A 19,646-nucleotide genomic window follows, 5' to 3' on the forward strand; every position below is an offset into this window, starting at 1 on the left:
GCGCAATCTCAGCCGTCGCTTGCGGCCCACGGTCTCGCTCGGATAAGCGACACGTCGCTCCTCGCTACGCCCAGCGTTCGGTTTCGTGCGCGCCGCGTCCGCTCGCTCTCGGTCCAGAAGGCGCCACGACGACTCGCCTGACGCCCCGCGTACGAGGGTCGGTACGCCCCGCGTACCCTCGCTTCCCATCAACCGGTGTGCGAAACAGCTGGCTGCGAGCTCGCGTCCTCATCCGTGAAGAATGCGCCGTGTAGCCGAGGATTACGCCCCGCGTAAGACCGAGGCTCGCAGGCTATAAATAGGGGCGAAGGTCTCCGGATTTTTCACACCATTTCTCATTCTCTCTCTAAAATCTTTCTCTCTCTAAGGTTTTGAAGCCTCCCTATGGTCTAGGTGAACCCCTAGCACCCTAAGGAAGCCCCGAGGCTCCCGGAGTCCCGAGAAAAAGGAGTTTTTCGGTTTCGAAACGCTGCTCCAATTAAGTTCCGGTTTTCGATAAAATTCGCTGTAAGTATGCTACGCTTACGCAATTTTTAATATAGCTTCCAAATAATTATAGGAATGTTATTAGGTCCTTAAAATAATTATTTGGGCTATTATTATGAGTTATAATGAGCATTATTAACGCTTAATAATAGTCAAACTGATTAATGAGTCGCGGTTATCGTTAAACTAAACCCTAGTTGTATCGGTACTAGGTTTTATCGAAGGAACATCGTTTTGAGAGTATCGAAGCGCTGTCCGAGTGTTGAGTCACCACCTAATCAGGTGAGTGCATGGTCCCTTTCATCTTACACATAGATATGAAGTATTTTAATATAAATTACGTGCTATGTGTACATATTGTCTGAATACTTGTTGTCTATGCTGGATGAATGATTTATACATGTTTTAAATGATTTAAACTGTATATTTATTTTATATCTACAAATATGTTGGGATAAAACATGGGTAGATGAAATAGTTGGTGAGTGATGAAATAAAATAATGAGAGATAGGTGATGATAGGAAGGTGATGATAGATAGGTGATTATGAATCGGTGATGTAGGATACTAAAACCTTGTCCGACAATTTGGAGATGTAGTCATCTACCAGAGTATAGATGGCGACCGCAGACTATTAGTAACCCGTAGGTGATGAATTACGAGTCCAGGCGATGTTGTGGCTACGTATTCATGCGATGATAGTCTAACCCTTATTATGAATTACGAGTCCAGGCGATTTTGTGGCTACGTATTCATGCGATGATAGTCTAACCCATATTATGAATTACGAGTCCAGGCGATGTTGTGGCTACGTATTCATGAGATGATAGACTAACCCTTATCATGATTTACAAGTCCAGGTGATGTTTTGGCTGTGTAATCATGCGATGATACCCTAAATCTTGCTAGACACATATAGAGGGAGTAATCCCCGGAATAGTATTGTCTATGCAATGTAGGCGATGATCCTTAGGTAAAGTTCGTAGGAACAATCATATAAGGAAATACGATGTAAGGAGATGAGAAGTAAATATGATATAGGAGATGACCCTTGAGATAATATCTTTAGGGAAGACTAAAAGAAGATAATGGGGATGGGTAATTGGGTTGATTGTTTGATTGTTTAAACATAATAACTATATTATTGTGGGTTGAAAACCCTATGTACTCACCAGGTTTCCCAACCTGACCCACTCAGTTTATGTATATTACAGGTGACGAAATGAAGTGACTTTACACTGAGAGATTTAAAGAGATATAGATCACTAGTGTAAATCATTGTAAGTTCTGTTTATGCTTATGTTTCGGTATTAACGATGACATCCCAAACGTTTAAAAATGAAATAAATACGTTTCCTCGAAAATGTTTTAATAACGTATTTACCATGTTTTTCTGGGAACAAATTCCGCAACCTTTTTATAAAATGAAGTACTCTGATTTTCATAAAGCATAAACAAAATCGGTCTTTTCTGGCTGTGATTTTGGGGATGTCACATAATGGCATTAAAAGAGTTCTGCACTAGACAAAGCACTAAAATTATGCAACTTAATTGTATGACAATGTATTACCAGATTATATAGTTAGAGAAATGCCTTTAATATAAATATATTACATTTATTTAGATTAGAATGATTATTTATATTCGACATATTATATATTGTTAAACAGATTGTTTATTTTGTATGATATGTTATTTTATATTATGATACCTTTAGTGTTATTTAATTTGAAAATTAATAAATCTACTAATTTATTTTAAAACACTTAAAACTATGACACGCAAAAAAGTCTGTCGTCTTACTTTATGACAAGGGTTTCCTTGACAGGCGATGTGTCTCGTGAGTGCGTGTCGTAAATGTGAGTCGTAAGACACACAAATGTATGTCATCTTCCTCTAAAATATTCATATTACAGTGTTATTAAACTTTCATGATATTTTCTATGTTAAATTTTCATGTTATTCCATGAATCTACTCATGGGCTAATTTAGCCAATTTTTATCAACCGATAATTAAGAAAAAAAACTAATAAAGTTTTCTATTTTCAACGAATTAATTTGTTTTTGACTTTTTTCGACTAATTAGAATACTGTTTACTAATCATAACAAAGTAACAACTAACAAGCTTCCTTTAAAAAAAAAATCTAGAAAAAATCACTAAACTAACCATTTTTCTTAATGACTTGTCTATGCCAAACATTATTGTTCTTTAAAGGCTCCAGGCTCCATTGACAAAGATTTTCTAATAAAAATGGCCACAAATGAAAATTACAACTTTATATAATATAGGCTTATAGGCTTAAAACAGTAAACAACCCATGAGACAATAGCCCCTTACCCGAAAATTTAGCCAACACAACATTAACCCGTAGTCAGTTGACCGTAGGAATGCTTAGTCACCACCAACGGTTTTATAGGTTATTTTGGAAAAAAAAAATGCTCGTTTTTGGCTAAAATAGATACATCATTAAGAAAAATGGCTATTTTTGTAATTTTCTTAAAAATCTATCCTAATCTTTTGATCTTGATCTTTATTTGGACATTATTTTGTTATAAATACATATTTTCCCTAAACATATTGACATCGCACCATCAACCACTGCCTTCCGCCTTCGTCACCACCAGTTCACCATGGATATAACCAATGTCGCCGGCGGTTCTAAGGTGAACAAGAAAACGCCTAAACGTAGAAGAAAGATCGATTCGAAGAAGATAGAAGATATCAAGAGCCGCCAAGTCACCTTCACTAAACGCCGCACCGGACTTTTCAAGAAAGCGGCTGAGATCTGTGTCTTGACCGGAGCCCAAATCTCCATCCTGGTTACTTCCCCCTGTGGTCGGCACTTTACGTTTCGCCACCCCAACTCCGACATCATGCTTGACAATTATCTGAATAATAAAAACACCACCGGAGAGGATACTGGAACCACCACGAACTCTCCACCACCGCTTCCCATGAAGGAGTTCAATCAACGTTACATGGAGGTTTCAAGGGAGTTGGACGCTGAGAAGAAGCGGAGGGAGACGATTCCGGTGATCGGTGGCGGATTACGATGGTACGATGAGGCTGTTGATGGGCTGGATGTGGAGGAGTTGCAACGGTATCTTTGTTCACTGGAAGAGTTGAAGAAGAAGGTTTTGACGAGAGCTGTTGAACTGATGATGATCAACAAGTCTTCTGATGCATTATTTGGTTCGAACAACGGCAATGATCAACCGCCGGTGGATATTCCGGCAAACGCAGTAGTCGACGACGGTGGTTTTAACTTCGAGTACGATAGGGGTTTTTGGAATTGTTAGTTAATTACATAGATGAAGTTCTTAATGTCGTAAATATTCAGCGTAGATTTGAATTAGATTTCTGCATTCTTACATTAGATACTTTACTACTAAAGTAAATTTTGTTTTAATAGAAACTTTTATTAAATATCATTTAAGATCTTATTGGGTTTGTTTTTATCTTTTCAATTTTGTTGAAATATCTCTTTTTACTTTTACAGCAAAAATGATTTTTAAAGACATCAAAACAAAAACTTAATAAAAATTGTGATTATCATAACAATATAAATAGTTTTGCTATGAAAAACAATTTTGCAATAGACAAAAAAATAAATAAATACCGCAATAGATTATTTTCTCAAGTTATTTATTAAAGTAAAGTACACGAATGGTCTTTAACTTAAAGTACACGAATGGTCCTTATGATTTAGGATAATTTGCACGTTTGGTTTTTAATTTAATTTTTTAACTCGGAAGGTCTTTACTATTTGTTTTTATCACGCGTTTGATCCCTTTCTTACCTAAAAAGACTATTTTGCTCTTGATTTTTTTATTTATTTAAATAACCACACCCTCAACCACACCCCCTTCATCTTACATTACCTTACCTACATCACTATTTTTCTCTATATAAATAATAGTCTTTTTAAATAAGATAGGTATCAAACGCGTAACAAAAAAACAAATTGTAGGGACCAAGCGTGTAAAAAACAAACAATAGAGACCTTCTGAGTTAAAAAAATAAGTTAAGAACCAAACGTACAAATTATCCTAAACCATATAGATCATTCGTATAATTTACTCTGAACATTATTTTTATTAATTTGAGCCTACAAAAAGTAATTTTCACAAATAGTGAAATTTACAGTGAACCTTTACGAAATAAATAGTTATTTTCTATAAAAAGTTTTTAAAATAACTGATATGTGACAATTATAATATATATATATATATATATATATATATATATATATATATATATATATGTTTTTTTTCTGTTTTAGAAAATATAGATGTTCAAAGTAATATAAGAAATACATGAAGCCATTGTATCATTGGGCGTCTATGATTGTAGGCTTGTTTTCATGAAATTTTGAATCTATAAATCGATTTTGAGTTTGAAGGATTTGTATCTGTGATATAATTTTAAATGGAATTGAATTTAATTTTTTTATATCTTTTTTGCTTTTTAGATATATCCAAATGCACTTCTAGGATCATATGAATTCACATCTAATGATAAAGAATGATTAGAGATCGAGGAAGTGAGATAATTTGTACACAACAATTTTTCTCCATACACAACAATTTGTGTTTTAAAATGTTATATTGTACAACTCTATAATGCATAAATTGTTGTGTATTGCAAAAAATCGTTGTGTACAAATCGCTTCCGATCGAGGAATTTACTTTTGACTTCTTATTTCTATTCATAAAACAGAGTACAATTTATGTTATTTAGAATACCAAAAAAAAAAAGAACTAACTAAGCTAAAAACTAGCATATGTATGTGCTCCGATACAGGTGCTCTCTAAGCCAATTTATTCTCCTTCAAACCTAGTTAAACTAAGAACCAAATCATAATTATTCAACAATTTTCCCCTAATCTCGGACTGTGTCCTCAAGCCTCTAATTCCCAAAAGGTTTCTCATCTCAATCAACTTAATTCTGGGGGAATGATTTTGTTAAGGGATCAACTCTTTGTTCATCTCCGCTGATGTACCTTACTTCAATTTGTTTGTTCTCAATGCATTCACATATGAAGTGGAATTTGGTGTCATTATGTTTGCTTTTTCCATGGAATACAAGGTTTTGGATGAGGGCTATTATTGACTTCTTATCCACATATAGTATCACACTTTCGTCCTTCCAATTGGTCAATTCTTTCAGCAAGCTTTTTAGCCATAATGCTTAGCACGTAATCATAGTTGTTGGCATGAATTCGACCTAACTAGAGGACAACGACATGGTGTGTTGTTTCTGAGATGACCATGTGATCAACTTACCAAAAAAGCAAAACATTGTCCTTGTTGTACCCTTTCAACCATCTAGGTCTAAACCAAAGCTACTGTCACTAAATACAACCAACTTTCTATCTCCACCTTTTCGGTATACCAGTCCATCGTTAATTGTTCCTTTTATGTATCTCAAAATATGTTTAACCTCCTTGAGACGACTTTCCTTTGGCAACTCCATATACTTTCTAACTACTCCAACTGAGTAACCCATGTCTAGTCTTGTGTTGATTACGTAGTGCAAGCTACCAATAAGACATTAGTAGTCGGTGTCATTGATTGGTACACCATAACATGTAAACTAACATACATCAGCCTTGCCCCGACATCAGATCGAAGTCCAGAACACATAACACATAACATATAATATGCATGAATCATAAAGACATCACACATACGTAACTACTTCTCGGGACCGCCCCGGCATCGGACCGAAGTCCGAAACACATAAGTTGCATCAGGCTAACCCGGACATCGGACCGGTGTCCCCATACTATAACTACATAAATGGGCTGACATTGGTACCTTAGACCCGTTCCTACTGGAGGAAGACTCACCTCTAAATCTGACTGCTGAAAACTCGTGCGAGGGTATCTATAACAGCTACTCCAACGACTCCCTGACTATTATGACCAAGAAAACACTTAGTCAAAAACTGAGAATCCATATGAGTGTAAAATGACTATTTTCCCTCTTAGGTCTAAATTGGACCCTGACCTAGGCCCAATCCTTTCTAGTCTTTCCAAACTCACTAAGGCCCATTAAATTTCTCCAATGACCCAATTTTCTAAATTGGGTCCAACTCCTCAAATGGGCTTTCCTAGCCAAGACTAAACTAGCCATTGGACCCTTAACTAACCCTTGGTGGCCCATCACGGCCCAAGATCTGCCAAACCCAAGTTTTGGCCCAAACTGAGGCCCAAAAAATTAAAAGTCCATATCTGGTGAGTACGATGGGCGTACTCATATGTACGTTAAGTGTACAAGCTAAATGGAGCGTACAGTGGGAGTACCCGCATGTACGTTCAACGTACTCCCCTATTAAGTCACTTCCCCTATTAAGTGCTTAATAGTCTATTCCAAAAGCTACAATCACAGATCCAAGTCCTATTCAACATTTTAATCCATAAAGTCATTGACTTGGTGACTTTGCATGACCTTAATAAGCCCAAACTCTAAAATAGCATTCCATTCCCATAAATATGATCTTAACTTAAGCATGAACCCAATAAGACGTTCAAGATGGCAACTTTCTGCCTTAAGGACTCATTTTGAACTGAGAGTGGCAACTCTAAGTCTAGAAATCGGGTTCGAATCATAATATTCTTTACTTAAGACCAAAAAGACATTAAAACCACACTACACTAGATCTAATCATTCTTGAGGAAAGTTATGAACTTTATACCTCCAAAGAGTCCCAAATGATGATGTTATCCCTAATCTATGAGCTCAAGCTACCCCAAGTCCTTCTTTGCCATATCTTCTTCTTCTAAGCTGAAAACCCACCAAGATGGATTCTCAAGGTCAAGATCACACAAGAATGAAGGCATGAGACGTTCTAGGGTTTTTCTGAGTTTGGGGAGGCTGATAAGGGGCTAGGGTTCAAGCCCTAATGTTCTTTATATGGTGCTTGACCCTAAAATTAAGGTTTAGTGTCACTGAGTGTACGATGGGCGTACGTCTCTAGCACCCACGACCATTTAACCTTTCTACGCTGGGCGTACTCACCCAATTACCACCTTTTGCATACATAGACTGAAACGTAAGTTTTTCCATTCAGGGTCTAATTCTTCCAGAAACTTCAAAGTACTATAACTTCTTCGTTCTAAGTCTGTTTCCGATGATCTTTATATCCATGAAAAGGTAGCGAGAATCCCTACGCTCCTATCTACACACCCGAGCCTTAAAACCTTTCGAATAGAACCCGAGACCCATAAACAACCAAATCGCTTATACCATGGGCCTCCGAGATCGCCACCAAAGTACTTTTTAAAACGAGGTGTTATAACTCTCCCCCACTTAAATTGGACTTCATCCTCGAAGTCCATTACGGGCAGCTACCCCGAAACTCCTCACGTCACTCGGGTATGATGCATACTCTGTCTGCTCAGTCCAATCCTCGTTGGACTGCTTCTATTTGCCTTCTGTCCAATCTTTCTGAGCAAAAAGCTAACCCTCGAGGGTATCTCTGGAGAACCATCCAATCACTATAAACCTTGAGTACATTGCTCTTAACCAATCGGTACTCTTTCCTGGTACTCCCCAAGTACTTATGCTAGACATCCTAGGGGGTTCTCCCCTTCTTTTTCCTTGCGCGTTCACTGGCCTTCCCAAGGAATCTCTCCATGAACAACAACCTCATCTATCTCTGTGTAGGATAGTCCTATGTTGTAACTAAATATGCAGTCACACCCAGTGTTGCCTCTTCACTACTATCCACTGAATGCTTCCTCTTATCGTGTCTCAATGTTGAACACCCAACCCAGCAAATGGATCAGATAATCCTTCGATTAAAAGATTCATCCCTACAGATCACTTATACTTGGCCTAGGCTCAGCTAATCCCACTATGAGTGACTTAGCATTACCCAACAATATGTTGCACTTACCATACATGAAATTCTAAAATACCATTATTGCTTAAGACCCAAAACTGTCTGAAGCACTGATCTACCTGAAACACATAACTACCTGAAATAGTATGCATACACATGGCTGCCTATCATCGCATGAATACGCAGCCACAACATCGCCTGGACTCGTAATTCATTACCTATCTATCATCAACTGATTATCATCACCATTATATCCTAACCTATCTCTTATCACATTATTTCATCACACACCAACTATTTCATCTACCCATGTTCTACCCAACATATTTGTAGACATAAATTACATATACAGTTTAAAACTATTTAAAAACCTGTATAAAATATTCATTCAACATCCATCTCAAGTAACAACAATATATAAACACATAACACGTATTTCATAGCAAATACTTCATATCTATGTGTTAGAAGAAAGTAACTACACACTCACTTGATCAGAAGATGATCGGACAACACTACTGCTTGTAGAAGTAGTATTTCTTCGGTGAAACTAGAAGATCTTCACACACCGGGTTTCTCGCAGGCAGAGCTTCGGCTCGGAAACTCTTTGCTTCTCGGGATCTTCGGGTATTGGGACTTGCTTCGGGTCTCAGGAATGATACCGGGGATTCAGGGGTTAAAATAGGGCTTAAAGAGAGTATCGGGAGTGGGAGAGTAAGAAATGAGCAACCAAACTCGGCTGCCCCTTGAATTCTATTTATAGGGCAAAAATGCTAGGTTCACCTTGTGAGCCACATATGCTCACCTCGTGAGCTTGATACGTCATTGTGTTCATCATGACCACTTGCCCTGGAATACTTCCATCTTCTGTTCACCTCGTGAGCTCTGACACGGTCTTGAGGTGCGCGCCCCGAACTTCAGAAATTCATATCTTTCGCATATGAGCTCCATTTTCGATGTTCTTTATATCCACGTGTAGGCGAGATTATGATCTACAACTCTCATTTAGACTCCGTTGGCTAATTTTGACTTTATTTTATATTATTTTTTAGTAGGTCGGGACAGGAAACTCCGTTATAAATTCATAACTTCTTCATTCGACGTTCGTTTTCGTCTGTCTTTTTACCGTTGCACTACCATTGACGAGATCTTCGATTCTCATTTAGATTGTTTTGGCTAAAAACCGCGTGATCTCAAATCGAGTATTCGGGTTGCAAACTGCTAAGTCGAAACTTCGGAAAATCATAACTTCCTCATATGAAGTCAGATTTGGGAGTTCTTTTTATGCATGCTCTCGGTTTAAAGTATTCTAAAACTTTCATTTAGACTGCTAAGGCCAAATATCGCTCTAACGTAAATTCACTATTTACGTCGCGCCATGTCGTGCTAGTTCTGTCGTGAAACTTCGCCAGGTCATAACTTCTTTGTTATAACTCAGATTTTGGCGTTCTTTATATGCACGAAAACCTTGTGACATATACCACAACTTAGTTATGATTGTTCATTTTGTAACGACCATAAAATTTCAACAAATTTTAACTTTTCAAAAACAACCCATTTTCATAATGTTATTACAAAAAGGTTTTCAATACAATTATTATCAGAGTCTTCCCAAAACCACATCATAAAACATAATCATGAGGAGCGGTACGATCATGCCTTTGCCTTGCCATGGTCTCCTGAAGAACCTGAAAAAAAAACATTAAACCACAACTATAAGCCCGAAAACTTAGTGAGATACCCCCAAAATACCAACCACATATACCACGCATAACATATCATAACCGAACAGAACACAGAACAACCATGCACTTCGGGTCTACTGTGTGACTGGTCCACCGCACCGGCCTTCAGTCCACCTGGTCCACCCTCCAAGTCTAGCCTTATCCATCGAGTCTGCAGTATGGTTGGTACACTCGCACCGGGCCTTCAACCTACCTGGTCCACTCTCTGAGTCTACAGTATGACTGGTCCGCCTGCACCGGGCCTTCAGTCGGCCTGGTCCACTCTCCGAGCCTCGGCACGTCTGGTCCACCCTCGTGGGGCCTACAGCCTATCCGTACCACTCGCTGGGCCTTCGGGATATCCGATCCACCTTGGGTATGTTAGCCTACAACACAAAGCAGGACCCACCTCAACCCATCCCCAGTCAAACAACCATGTGCACATAAACATACAATCATATAACAATTCACATCCAATCAAACCGATCTAGCAGATCACATAACATGACATACTCTAAGCAGGATACCGACCTAACCGGTCACTAGCATAGCATCATCCTATATACCAGGATACCGACCTTAACCAGGTCTCTAACATATACCATCCTAACTACCAGGATGCAAACATAGTAAAACAGCAACATAACAACAATACCCAGATTACAATCCGATAAAGGGCCGGCCTTGGTGCCTTAGATCCTGTTGATATAGTGAGGATAACTCACCTCGCAACTGCCGACTGAAAAGATAAGACCGAGATGCTCCAACCACTGACACGATCTCCACCACTGGCCAACACCAACACTGAACTCAAAACAAAATCCAACAATTACCAAAATGCCCCTGGAAGTCAACTGGTCAACCCTTGGTCAAAGTCAAATTCAAAGTCAAACTCCTGACTGACTCTACTCGCCGAGTTAACCTAATGACTTGTCGAGTCCCCATGCTCAGAACTTCCCCAATTCGTGACTCAACTCGCCGAGTCACCCCGAGACTCACCGAGTCTCACAACTCTGAGTCCCCTCGCACTCAACTCACCGAGTCCTCCCTTGACTCGCCGATTCATGGCTCAACCAGAAGAATATTAGGACCTCATGACCAGACTTGCCGAGTCCATGAACAGACTCGCCGAGTCCGTGGCTATCTTCAACCTACTCACCGAGTTGTTCTTCCAACTCGCCGAGTTCCAGTCCATCTTCAAGCAACTCGCCGAGTACACCTTTGTGACTCGTCGAGTGCCTCTAGATCTTAACCCATGCAAAAGCTTTCCAGGCCATGCAGATGATCCAAAACATAGATCTACCCTTATACAACCCATCCATCACGTAAAGTGGCAAACTTTACGTGAATCCAAAGAGATCTAGGCATTTAACACCCTAGGGCTAGGGTTTGGGACAAGATGACTTCACCAAACACTTAAGAACAGGGACTTTAATGCACTCTAGACCTTCTCCATTCCAGATCTGAGGTAGCAACCTCAGATCTAACCTTCAAACTCGAAATACCACAAGCTAAACTTTCCACCCATTCCAAAATGATGAACCTAGATGAATAACAGCCCAAGAAACGAAGTAATACCTCAAAAGGAAGCCCCAACAGAAGAGAAATCCAAATCTTAGAAAATCCCCTTGCTCCAAGCATCCTATTTCTCCAAGATCTCCTCTAAAAATCTCTTCTCCAAGGTTTAAATGCACTCAAATCCCTCACAAACGCGTCTTAGGGTTTTCTGGACTTCAAGAGAGGGTAAAGAGGCTGGGGAGAGGGTATAATGTCTTTTATATAGGGCTCATTGTGACATCCCCAAAAATCACGACCAGAAAAGACTGATTTTGTTTATGCTTTATAAAAATCAGAGTACTTCTTTTCATAAAAATGTTGCGGAATTTGTTCCCAGAAAAATACGATAAATACGTTATCAAAACATTTTCGAAGAAACATATTTTATTTATGTTAAAATGTTTGGGATGTCATCGTCAATACAGAAACATAAGCATAAACAGAACTTACATTTATTTACACTAGTGGTCTACATCTCTTTAATCTCTCAGTGTGACTTCATATCAATACCTGTGATGTAAATAAACTGAGTGGGTCAGGTTGGGAAACCTGGTGAGTACATAGGGATTTCAATCCCACAATGTTATACCATATATATAGTTTAAAACTCACAAAATATACAATTTCACCATATATATATATATATATATATATATATATATATATATATATATATATATATATATATATATAAACAACTCTTATCCCACCCCGTCGATCCTCGCAACAAGGCTATCCATACTCTCGGACCTAAGATTAGTCGTTTTACCTACTCCATACTCCCGGATCAGAAATGAACGAATTTACCAAATCCATACTCTCGGACTAGGGACGAATGACTAATCCATACTCTCGGATTAATGATGAATGATTATGCCTAATACATACTCTCGGACTAGGGACAATAGCTAATCCATACTCTCGGATTAATGACGAATGATTATGCCTAATTCATATTCTCGGACTAGGGACAATGACTATGTCTAATCCATACTCCCGGATAAGTGACATATACTAACTTCTATTCTCTGAGTTTAACTCACTTGTACTCATAAGAATATACTACCCAATATTCCTCATATTTAATTTAGGTCTACTCTTTATCCTAAATTATCAAATATAATCAGGTATGTTCTTTAACACGAATTTCAAGCAACATCAATTAACTCACACATAAACATATAATTAATACTTCAATCAATACTTGTATTAAAATCATGTTCATGAAAGGGACTATGCACTCACCTAAAAGGTGGTGACTCAACACTCGGACAGTGCTTCGATACTCTCAAAACAACTTTCCTTCGATAAAACCTAGTATCAACACCACTAGGGTTTAGTCTATCGATATCCGCGACAAATTAATAGTCTGACTATTATTATTATTATATAAGCGTTGAATAACACTCAATATAACTCATAATAATAGCCCAAATAATTATTTCCAGGTCCTAATAATGTTACTATAATTAATTAGAAGCTATATTAAAACTAGCGTAGGCGTAGCTCACTTACAGCGGGTTTTTCGCAAAATCGGGCTTCGCTGGAGCAGCATTTCCCGAGCCGAAAGGCTCTTTTCTCGGAGCCTTCGGGCACTCCGGGGCTTCCGCCTCGTGCTAGGGAGTTACCCTAGGCTTTAGGGGGTTAGGGAGGCTTAGAGAGAGAGTTTAGAGAGAGAAAGAAGGTTTGGAAGGTGTGAGAATGAATGGAACCCGACACCTCTATTTATAGTGGAGAAACCTGATGGACTCGCCGAGTCTGAGTCATGACTCGCCGAGTTGGTGCATGTGGCACCCTTCTGGTGGTGCCACGTGTCCAATTCTGGTGGTGCCACGTCACCCCCTATCGTGTATCAGCCTTCAAACTTAGAAAAATCATAACTTTCGCATACGAGCTCCGTTTTCAACGTTCTTTATATCCACGCGTAGGTAAAATCAAGATCTACAACTTTCGTTTAGACTCTGTCGGCTACCGATCTCAAATTTAACAGTAGGAGGCGTTTAGACTGTTAAATGACCGTGAAGAATTCATAACTCCTTCATACGGACTCCGTTTTCGTCTGTCTTTTTACCGTTGAGTTCCTATTAATGAGATCTTCAACTCTCATTTAGGTCGCGTAAGCCAAAAACCGCTCGAACTAAAATTCGAGTTTCGGGTCGTGCACTGCTAAGCCGAATCTTAGAAAAATCATAACTTCCTCATACGAAATCAGATTTGGGCGTTCTTTTAATCGACGCTCTTAGTTTAACATAATCTATGACTTTCTTTTAGATTGGTAAGGATAAATCTCGCTCTATCGTAAATTCACTATTTACGCTTCCCGGTGTCGTGTCGGTTCCGTCGCGAAACTTCGACGGGCCATAACTTCTTCGTTATAACTCGGATTTTGGCGTTCTTTATATGTACGGAAACCTTGTGACATATTCTACAACTTGGTTAAGATTATTTATTCTTAATAATCTTTTGTCGAAAAATCATTTTCGACCCCTATTGCTTCTAAATTGACTACCCCGGATTTGCGGGCGTTACACTCATCCCCCGAAATTAGGGTTTTCTCCACTCAATGCCTACTCACTGAGTCCAGCCTCCGACTCGCCGAGTTGGCCACTTAACACGCGACCAGAGTCGCGACCCTACTCGCCGAGTCCACCCATGGACTTGTCAAGTTGCCCTTTCACATTTACACTTTGAACCCTGAACTTGCACTCCTGAACTCGGGATGTTACACATTCTAAACATTCTTCTATCAAAAAGTCACTTTTGACGTTTATCGTCTCTAAATTGACTAGCCCTGATCTACGGGCGTTACATGTGTGCTTATGGAATGAGCATGAGACGGAACTGGTACCGACCGGTACCGTTCCTGATTTCATGAATATCAAATTTGGTTAAACATCAATCTCGAGTATGATACCGAATTAACGTTACCGCTATCAGTACTAGGAATGGTAACAGTTTTCAGTATTAGTACCGGTACCGATGGTAGCGAATCCCAAATTTCATGATTTTGAAGTAACGAGTATCAACCCATATTTTTAAATTCGGTACGGTTTGGTATCAGTTGCGTTACGGTACCAGTACATAATCGGGATTTAGTAGAAACTGTTCATGCCTAGGTTGTACTAGTTTTTAGTAGGTGTAATATTTGCTCGATGTACTGGGGAATTTGTATACGATATTCGCTCGACATACTTAGGGATTTAGAAGAACTCGATGTACGGAGCAAATGTGGTCGACATTTTCCGAAGTGTCCCAAGTTTTGGTATGCTTGTTTATTGATTTGTTCTTAGACTTACATATGTAGGGATTGTTTGGTTATATCCTTGACAGTACACACTAACGTGATTTGGATATTGGATGACATTTTTTCATTTTGTTTTCGCTGAATTGGATTTATGAATTATGAGTTGTTTAAGAATAATGGTTTTGGTATTTGTTTAAGAATAATGATTTTGAAAAACTTCGGTATATGTTTAAGAATAATGGGTTTGATATAAAAGGTAACTTTTAATTAAAGTAAAGATGTTATTAAAAGTTTAAATTTACTATAATTTTTGGGACGTTACAAAGTATCAATTACTTGTTGGGGTTTGGGATTTTATGGAACCACATTGATCCGCATGTACCAATTGTAGTGGATTACTAGCTCTTCATTGTACTTGTATTGGAAACGATTGTCGAGTTTGCTTGGATACTAAGCATCCCCCACAAACCTATGTGGGATGATGTATTATTGGTACTCCTCGCACCATTCTTTTTTCTAGAATTGATTCGGTCACACGAAAGTTCATGTGCCTTAGTCTTGTGTGCTATAGCCATGCAATATAATCTAGACTAGCACCAAGACACTTAGGTTGTGTAGTATGGAGAACAATCTTGTACAAGCGATTTTTCGATTGATGTACCTTCATTATTAGCATGTACCCCTCATCATGAATTCACAATAATTCATTCAACATCTCAACCTTGTACCCCCACCTTGGTCATAGGCCCTAGATGGAGTATGTTAGTAATCACGATGGGAATGTAATACACTTGTTCTATCATGAGTTGTTCCTTGTTTTTGCATTCCAATAGAATCATGCCTTTGTATTTGATCTGAACTTTGGAACCATTACCAAATCATACCAAAATGATTATCCTTTCTTTATGTTCCCACCCCCGATAATGATTAATTACCTTATCATCCAAGTACCAAGTGTTCTCCTTATACCCTTTTGAGACCAAAAAAGACTTTGTCTTCATTAAGAAACACCCAAACTTTTGTTTCCTCTCCCCATAAAACAAGAGTATATTTGGTTCTTCCTTGTGTACCTGAGTGAAATTGGCATTGGCATCCTTTCGCTTAGGGTTGGGATGCTCTGATGTAAAGTTCACAAAACATTTCACAAAAAGAAACACTTTATGTCTCTTTTATCTCTTATATTTCCTCAACTCTTTCTAGTGTCTTGTAGTGGTTGGTTGTTGTCGCGACCGCATATACCTCATAAACTTGCTCTCTTCTCTCTCTTTCTCTATCTCTCTTACACTCTACTTTAACATCCTATCTCACTATGATAGGAGCCATGTCCTCTTCTAGCAATAATGGAACCAACCCCATCATACTTTTAACATATTTTCCTTCTTGATCGTGTAAGTAATAGACCCACTTTGTCATTCGTGTTCTCACCACGAAGTCATAACTGTTCCTCGTAGGCATTAACTGTACTTATTGTCGCTTCAGATGACATAGTATCCATAGATGAACATTGCTTGTTTGATGCCACAAGTTTTAAGCATTTGTCTGGGACAAAATCTAACAACTTTCTTACCAAAGTGTTGTCTTCAATTGTCGCTCCAAGGCTATTGTACTTTGAGTTCAACCCACTCAATTTTCCTATAAACTCATCTATAGATTATCATTCTTTCATCCGAAGTGCATCAAATTCACCTTTAAGGGTGTGGAATCTCCCCTTTTTCACTCAATCAACACCAAGATGCTTAGTCCTTAGTGACTCCCACACTTCTTTCACCATTTTCTTTTTAGTAACTTATAGGAGAATGTCTTCTGGTATTGCCTGGAAAATAAAAGCTCACCCCGTCTTATTCTTCTTTTCATTTATAGCCACTCCGACTGGTGTTTTGATGGACTCACATACTCGTTGAGCGTTCATAATAGCCTTCATCTTTATCACCTATGTGGTGTAGTTTGTGGGTGTTAACATTGGATACTAGAACGATACTCAATTGTTGTATTTTCCTTTTTGTAGTATTGTCGACATATATTGATTCATGGATAGTTAGGCTTAAACCTTCAAGCTTTGATACCAAATGTTGGAATCAAACCCTTATAGGATGCTAGCAATATTTAAAAACAGAGTACAATTGTTGTTATTTAACGAACCAAAAATAGCAAACAAACTAAACCAATTTATTATCCTTCAAACCTGGTCAATCTCCGGACTAACTTGAAATTATTCAACATACTAAACTAGGTGATAGGTCTGTGTGAGCACGAGCTTGAAGAAATATTGATTTGTGAAATAAGTTGTTTGATTTGACCTTCCAAATATGTTTTATGAAGTCCATATAATATTTAATCATAAATATTTATTTATATAAAAAATTACAAGAAAAAACAATGAATTGTAGATGAAACTCGTTGCAATGGTTTGTAGCGGAGGGGTGAAGAAGCGTGGATTTAACAATATTGTTTCCAACTTTATAATTCTCAATTTCACAATTACGTTGGTCAAGAAGTCAATTACAACATCAAATGGATATTTGTTGTACTAATATTTTTAGGAGAATCCTTCGAAATACCTTGTTGCCTTTATTGCGATTTTGAAACCCCGTTATTATGATTTGACCCCCCTTTAGTCAGAGAACTGAACAAGCGATCACCATTGGATGGAGAAGTCCTCTAGGGTATGAGAGGAGGTGGCATCGACAAGGCTAATAGCGGTGGCGACAAGGTTGAGAGACAACAAATGTTGCACCTTAGGAGACATGAGTGAGCAAGGTCGCAAGAAAGCGGAGAAGTGAATAAATCGTCAAGGATTTGATGAAATGTGTGCTCGATCAAGGAGTCAGTGGAAATTAGGATAGCTCGATTTCTCCCAACCACTTATAATCTAATTGAGATACCAAAAACGTTAAAAGATATGAAAGCCTAATTTTAAGGAAGAATTATTAAACATATATTAATGATAGTACAAAATATCGAAAATACCCTTCATCATTTAAAATCAAGTTAAATAAATGATAGGCTAAGAATTTTCTTTAGAGAAATTAAATATCCTCCTACTTATTCCTATAAATCCTCTTACTCAATTAAATTGTAACATGTGTAACGTTTAATGAAATTTGTTGATATTTTACTATACTAATATGACACATGACATCATTTAAATGGATAGGAGGATTGTAGGAACAAAAAATAGTAGTATATTTAATTTCTCTTTTCTTTACTATCTTTGAATTCCTATTATTGGATGAAGAACGAGATAAGGAAGGTGATAGGGGTTAGTTGTAGTTGTTGCTAGGGGTGTGATAAAAAAACCGAAATTGAAAAACTGAACTAAACCAAATGATGTTTGATCTATTTGGTTCGAGTTATTTTGGTTAAACCGAATAAGCAATTTAATTAATATTAGATTTTAGTTTGTTTTCATTAAATTTTCATTATTTTGGTTAAACCGAATAAGCAATTTAATTAATATTAGATTTTATAATTTATATATATAAATTAACATTTTATATTTAAATTGATAGATTAGTTACTAAAAAAGATTTTCATAACTCATTATTTAATTATTAATCATTATAAATTTATAACTGTTTTTTTTACATTAAAAAACCACAACTAATTTGTCAAATTTCAATTAATCTTCGTTCATTTTTTTCTTTTCATATACGACTAAGACTATATTAATAAATCTCTACAATTTGTGTGCATGCATAGATACTTTAAGACAACAAAGCGCTCGTGTGTGTGTGTGTGTATATATATATATATATATATATATATATATATATATATATATATATATATATATATATATATATATATATATATATATATAGGGTTAGTTTCATTTGAGACCATCTATATTTTGTGAGACCGTGAGACATATTTTTTTTATTTTTTTAGTTAATTCATGTTCCGAAAATAATATTTAAAAAAAGATTTTTTTTGATTTTTCCATTTATTTTGCATTTTAAAATTATTTTTAGAATATGTACAGTGTAATATTGTATTTAGAATATTTCACGTATTTTAAAAAAAAAAATAGATTTGTTTTTTTATTTTATTTTTATTTTTTTTAGTTAATTCAAGTTTCAAAAATAATATTTAAAAAAAGAATTTTTAGATTTTTCCATTTATTTTGCATTTTAAAATTATTTTTTAGAATATGTCAGTGTAATATTCTATTTAGAATATTTCACGTATTTTTCAAAAAAAAAACGGAATTTTTTTTATTTTTTTTATATTTTTTTTAGTTAATTCAAGTTCCGAAAATAATATTTAAAAAAAGAATTTTTGGATTTTTCCATTTATTTTGCATTTTAAAATTATTTTTAGATTTGGTCTCACGGTCTCACAAAATTAGAATGGTCTCAAATGAACCTGAACCTATATATATATATATATATATATATATATATATATATATATATATATATATATATCAATTGCTAAAATTTTAGTAACTTTTTTTTTCTTTTATTTTAATATTTATTTTTACATTCACAATTTTATTCAGTTTAACAAATAAACCAAATCGGAAAAACCATAAGCGAATATGAAAACCGATTAAAGTGAATCTTATTTGATTTGGTCATGAAATGTTTTAAGGTATAAAAAACTAAAAATAAACAAACCAATTAAACTGAAAAAACGACCGAATATTTAGTCATACGGGGAAGAGGAAAAAGAAAATGTAGGAGAAGATTGGGCATTGTGCCCTACATAAATGTGTCTTAGTAATTAAATTAAGAAATACAATAAATCGGTAAAATATATTTTTTTTTTTTGAGAAATTTATTA

At 36.7% G+C, this 19,646-nt stretch overlaps 1 protein-coding gene across 1 annotated transcript; it reads left to right on the top strand.

The window, feature by feature from the left end:
* The first annotated feature begins 3,087 nt into the window (after positions 1-3,087).
* LOC144998501 (agamous-like MADS-box protein AGL29) lies at positions 3,088-3,846 on the top strand. The gene has a single exon (XM_078958250.1). The coding sequence runs from the start codon at positions 3,119-3,121 to the stop codon at positions 3,785-3,787; it is 669 nt and encodes a 222-aa protein (XP_078814376.1). The 5' UTR covers positions 3,088-3,118; the 3' UTR covers positions 3,788-3,846.
* The last annotated feature ends 15,800 nt before the right edge of the window (positions 3,847-19,646 follow it).

The sequence above is a fragment of the Lactuca saligna genome, chromosome 1, assembly GCF_052625555.1.
Source record: "Lactuca saligna cultivar CGN05327 chromosome 1, ASM5262555v1, whole genome shotgun sequence".
NCBI classification, from domain to species: Eukaryota; Viridiplantae; Streptophyta; class Magnoliopsida; order Asterales; family Asteraceae; genus Lactuca; species Lactuca saligna.